Source organism: Rhagoletis zephyria, unplaced genomic scaffold (genome assembly GCF_001687245.7).
Source record: "Rhagoletis zephyria isolate East Lansing unplaced genomic scaffold, Rhagoletis_zephyria_1.1 Rzeph_scaffold_08586, whole genome shotgun sequence".
In the NCBI taxonomy this organism is placed as follows: Eukaryota; Metazoa; Arthropoda; class Insecta; order Diptera; family Tephritidae; genus Rhagoletis; species Rhagoletis zephyria.
The window spans coordinates 21861-26803 of record NW_016165666.1 but is presented as its reverse complement, the minus strand read 5'-3'; the positions used below and the strand labels follow the sequence as shown (position 1 = coordinate 26803).

At 34.4% G+C, this 4943-nt stretch overlaps 1 protein-coding gene across 1 annotated transcript; it reads right to left on the bottom strand.

Moving 5' to 3' along the window:
• Positions 1 to 2217: 2217 nt before the first annotated feature.
• On the bottom strand, positions 2218 to 3081 carry LOC108375167 (basic-leucine zipper transcription factor A-like). The gene has a single exon (XM_017631264.1). It carries the CDS (start codon positions 3079 to 3081, stop codon positions 2218 to 2220), a length of 864 nt encoding a protein of 287 aa, XP_017486753.1.
• Between the last annotated feature and the right edge of the window lie 1862 nt (positions 3082 to 4943).

Sequence of the window (4943 nt, the reverse complement as noted above, 5' to 3'; positions counted from 1 at the left end):
TGAAGGTGATCAATCTTCACTGGTGGCATTTCTGTCGACTTTTCACTAGCTTCACTACTATCTTTTCGTATTTTAGTCTTCATTGCTCTAGTCATTATATTTATGTCCTTCGTAGGTACCATTTCTTTCAATTCTTCTGAGCTCAATCTAGGATAGATAATGCGTCTGCATTAGTATCCATTTTGCCTTGTTTGAATACTATATCGAAATCATAATCCATTAAATCTACTCTTAATCTGGTTAACTTAGATGATGGATTCTTATGTGTAAATAAACTAACTAAAGGTATATGATCTGTGTATACTATAAATCTTCTTCCATATAAATAAGGTCTAAAATAATTAATGCCCCAATGTATTCCTAAAAGTTCCTTTCTATTACTGCTTTATTTAGCTCATGCCTGTTGAGCGACTTGCTCGAATAGGCGATTGGTTTATCTTTGCCGATTTCTCCTTGCGACAAAATTGCTCCTAAAGCATAATTTGATGCGTCAGTTGTCAGTATGAATGGTTTTGAAAAATCTGGGTAACTTAAAATCGGCGGTGTCATTAAATTCTCTTTTAAATTTGGAAATGCAACCTCACAACTGTCTGTCCAGCTGAAAATGTGATTCTTTTTTAATTGCTGGTTTAATGGTCTAACTATTTCCGCAAAATTTGGGATGAATCGTCTATAATAGTTGCAAAATGCTACAAACCTACGTACTTCATCAGCATTTTCTGGTGTTGGATATTCTTTTATAACCTTATACTTGCTTGGATTCGTGGTCACTCCATTGGCTGTTATTAAGTGACCTAGGTAGACTACTTCCGGTCGCAAAAAATTACATTTACTCGGGTTAAGCTTCAAATTGTATTTGCGCAATCTTTTGAAAACTTGCACTAAATTTATATTGTGCTCTTTAAGACTTGCACCGAAAATAGTGATATCATCTACATACAAGAATGCAGATGCTTGCAATCCACTCAATGCAATTGATAACATCCTTTGGAAGCTATTTGTTGAAATTTTTAAGCCAAATGGTAAACGCTTGAAATGGAAATGACCATTCTCTGTTGAGAAAGCTGTTAACGGTCTCGATTTCGAATGCAATGGAATCTGGTGAAAAGAACTTGTCATATCTAGTGTGGAAAAATATCTTGCTTTTCCAAGCTTGTCAAGTACATCTTCAAGTCTTGGCAAGGGAAATTTGTCATCCACAATCTTTTTGTTAAGTGACCTAAAGTCTACTACTAATCTCCACTTTTTCAAATCCCCAGTGCTTTTTTTTTGGCACAATCAATAGTGGTGAATTATATGGACTGACGGATGGCTCAATAATATCGTCGTCAAGCAAATCTAGAACCAGCTTATTAATCTCCTGAAAATTAGCGTGTGGCAACCTATAATTTTTTATATATACTGGTGATTTATCAGCTGTTATAATCTTCTGCTCATAAAAATTATTTTTTGTCAATTTTTCTCCATCTAAATGAAAGATGTCTTGGAATTCTTTACAAATCCTTGAAACCTCCATTGTTGCTTCTTCGTCTAAATTGTCAAATTGTATCTCTTCTTTAACCCTTTTAAATCTGTCTTCATCCACTAAATTCCTACAATGTAGTATATCATAACACCTTATTGGTTCAACACCCAAAGCTATACGTTCTAGTATCACTTCTTTATCTGAAGTATTTAACAATTTCACGTGTTTATACCCATCTGCTGGAATTATTGTGGTTGCTACAAAAACTCCTTTTCTAAGTTCTTTACCTAATACTACACAGTCTTCTTCTATAGCAATTTCTATGGGCGCTATTACTTCTGAACGGGCTGGTATTCTTACATTCATAACTGTTTTTAATTTCAATGTAATATCTTCCTCTTCTACTGTTCTTGTTAGTGTATATGTTTCATTACTTAAAAAGTCTCTTCCTAATATCCCATCGACAACTAAATTTATATTCTCATTAATAACATGAAATTTATGTTCAACCACTTTATTTTCTAATAGTAACTTAATGTTCACTGTGCCCATGGAACTTGTTGTATTATTCGTTATTCCATTGAACTCACAAAATTCCTCACTGTTTATTTTATTTAAAAATCTTGCATTATACTTCACTAATGATGCATCTGCTCCAGTGTCCACTAAAAACATTAATCCTGAATCATCGTGATTGGGGCCATCTAACTTAATAGTTACAAAGTTAGTAAATTTTTCATTAGTCGTTATACTTATGACCTTCTTTGTGCATACCCCGGATTTCCTGCTCCGGGGGCAACTCCGTTTCCCGAGTTGCCTTGCCGGTTTCCATTATTACTATAACCACCTCTGCTTGTGCTACAGTTATGTCTTCCACCATTATTGTTATGATCGCTTTGACCATGGGTAGTGTATCTTCTGCCGTTATTCCTTGCATTATTGCTGCTTAGGCGCCTTCCGTAACCTGTGCTACTATAATTTTCACTGTTTCGACCTCTGAACTGCCTATATCGATTGGAACTTCCTCTTGTTCTATTCATAAACATTACGTTATTATTACCTGCAGCATGTGAGCTTTGCACACTTGCTTCTGCCGCTAGTTGAATTGCTTCATTCAGTTTACTAGGTCTGGCGGCTAGGATTATGGATTTATAAGGATTATTTAGTCCACTTTTAAATGCACCTAAAGCAATTTGCTCATTAAGCTTCACTATTATCTCTCTATTCTGTTCACCTTGTTCTGCAATCTGTATGTCATTCATTGAAGCCACTAAGTTCTCTATTTTACTATCGAAAGCATTAACACTTAAATTTCCTTGCTGTGCTCGTGTTATTTCATGATGCAATTGTAGGGCGTTTTTATTGGATTTATAAATCTTTTGTAAAGTCTGTGCTAAATCTGTCAGTGTTGTGGGTCTATCTTCAGTTAATAACCTGTTCTTCACTTTGTCAGTTAGTTTGGTTGCTAGGATAAAATTTACTAGAACTGCATGTTGACTTTCTGCTAAAGTTTTGCCATAGAAATCTACCAATCCTAGAAATTGCGACAAACTTCTGTAATTACCATCAAACTCTGGTATTACTTTTACAGCTGTTGCTATGTCAAAGTTAGCCATGTTTACATATTTTCCTTGCTCCTGTTCTACTTGTTCACTTTCTTCTCCTTCTATCGGTATTAAAAATTTCTTTATTTCACTTGCTAACCTCAAGAATTGTCTTTTCGCCTTTTCTAAGTCCTCTGGTTTCTTTATTACTTTTACCAGCGATCCCCAAGCTGCTTCTATGACTTTATTTTTTTCTTCAATATAGTTCTTTGTATATTTCCTATTCGGACTTTTTTTTAAATTTGTCAATTAGTCTGTCAATACCTTCAATTCCATTAGATATATTCATATGTTAACATATTCTTTATTTTGTAAATTTGCTTTTATAAAAAAAACTTTTTTGAAATGTCTATGTTATTCTAGTAACTTCTAATTTTGTATATCATAAAATTTTGTCCTAAACTTCATTTCTAATTGCATTACGTAATAGCTATTTTCTCACATATTCTTTATAATGTTTGTTAATTAGATATAATATTAAAGCTATAATCCCTACAAGATTCACGTAAAGGATCCATGATGGTGTACCCCCTTTTGTGTTTGACAGTACAGCACTGCCTCCTGCAACATTATTGTCGTTTACTACTTCTTCCTTGCTTAGTCCAAAACCCACATTTGCTACGTTCCTCCTTTATTTGCTGAATCAGCCGCTGCTTTTGCCTATTGTCTACTGCTATTGCGACGATTCGGTGAAGCTCAGCTCCCCTCTGTCTCGCTTGTACCCTTTTCCCACCACGTTTTTTTCGTGGCTTTTTCTCAACTATTCGTTCTCTGAATTGCTTCAGAGCTTCTTGCTGTTTTGCCTGCCTCTGTTTGTACTCTGCTATAGTGATCTTCTTTTTGCCGGGAACATATGTTGGAGCTCCGGTTGCTGGGGTTCCAGGACTATATTCTTCTATTTACTTACCCATAAAAAAATGTTAAACCAACCTTGGCAGAACCTGTTTAATTCGGCAGGAACTGTTTAATTCGGCAGGATCGGTTTAATTCGGCAGGATCTGTTTAATTCGGCAGGATCTTGTTAAATTCGGCAGGATCTTGTTAAATTCGGCAGGATCTTGTTAAATTCGGCAGGACTCGCCAAATTATGTATATGGCACGAATGCCGCACTTTCAGTATTAATGGCAGGAGTGCCATTGATTAAAATTTAATGAAAGTGTTGTGCTATAATTTTAGTCATGTTTTTCATAGTGTTAATAATAAAAGCAATCATACGTTCTACTACACTGTAGTTTAGAATTAATAAAAAAGGTTATTTTACCTATAATAAAACTTAAGTCTTTCATTTATATGCATACGAATAGGTTCTATACTACATATTTTTTTATTGCTTAGGCTTCATTCAATAAAGTATATTGATGCAAAGTGTTAAACTCAACAAAAGTAAGTATAAGAAGATATAAAATATGAAAGAATATAAAAAATACTTGGTTTACTCTCTTAAATATTATACTATTTTTATGTAGAGGAACTTGACAGATTTGCAGCTTCATCGATGTTTGTTTCCTTGACGACTATAAATTAAAGGAAAATCATAAGGCGTTTGAAAAGCAAGTTTCAGTGAAAATTCATACATGTACTTACTTTTAATTATATTAAGTAGTGCTCCAGGCCTAGGCTTGCCGTTGATAGGTAACTGATGAAATTGCGTATTTATCAAGTCACACATTCCAGCGCAAGGCGCAGCGCAAGGCGCAGCGTAGGCGATGTTAAAAACATTGTATGCTTAAAAGCATAGTATATCCACAGCTTTAATATATAAATTTGTATTGTTTTTTTATCCAGCAAATCCCTTTTAAAAACGTTTAAAATTATATTATACGTTTCACAGCAGCCAACAATGATTTCCGCAATGACACGCAATGCAAAAAAT

Excerpts from the sequence above, each read along its gene's own strand:
- LOC108375167 (XM_017631264.1), bottom strand. The coding sequence starts at position 3,081 with ATGGCTAACTTTGACATAGCAACAGCTGTAAAAGTAATACCAGAGTTT.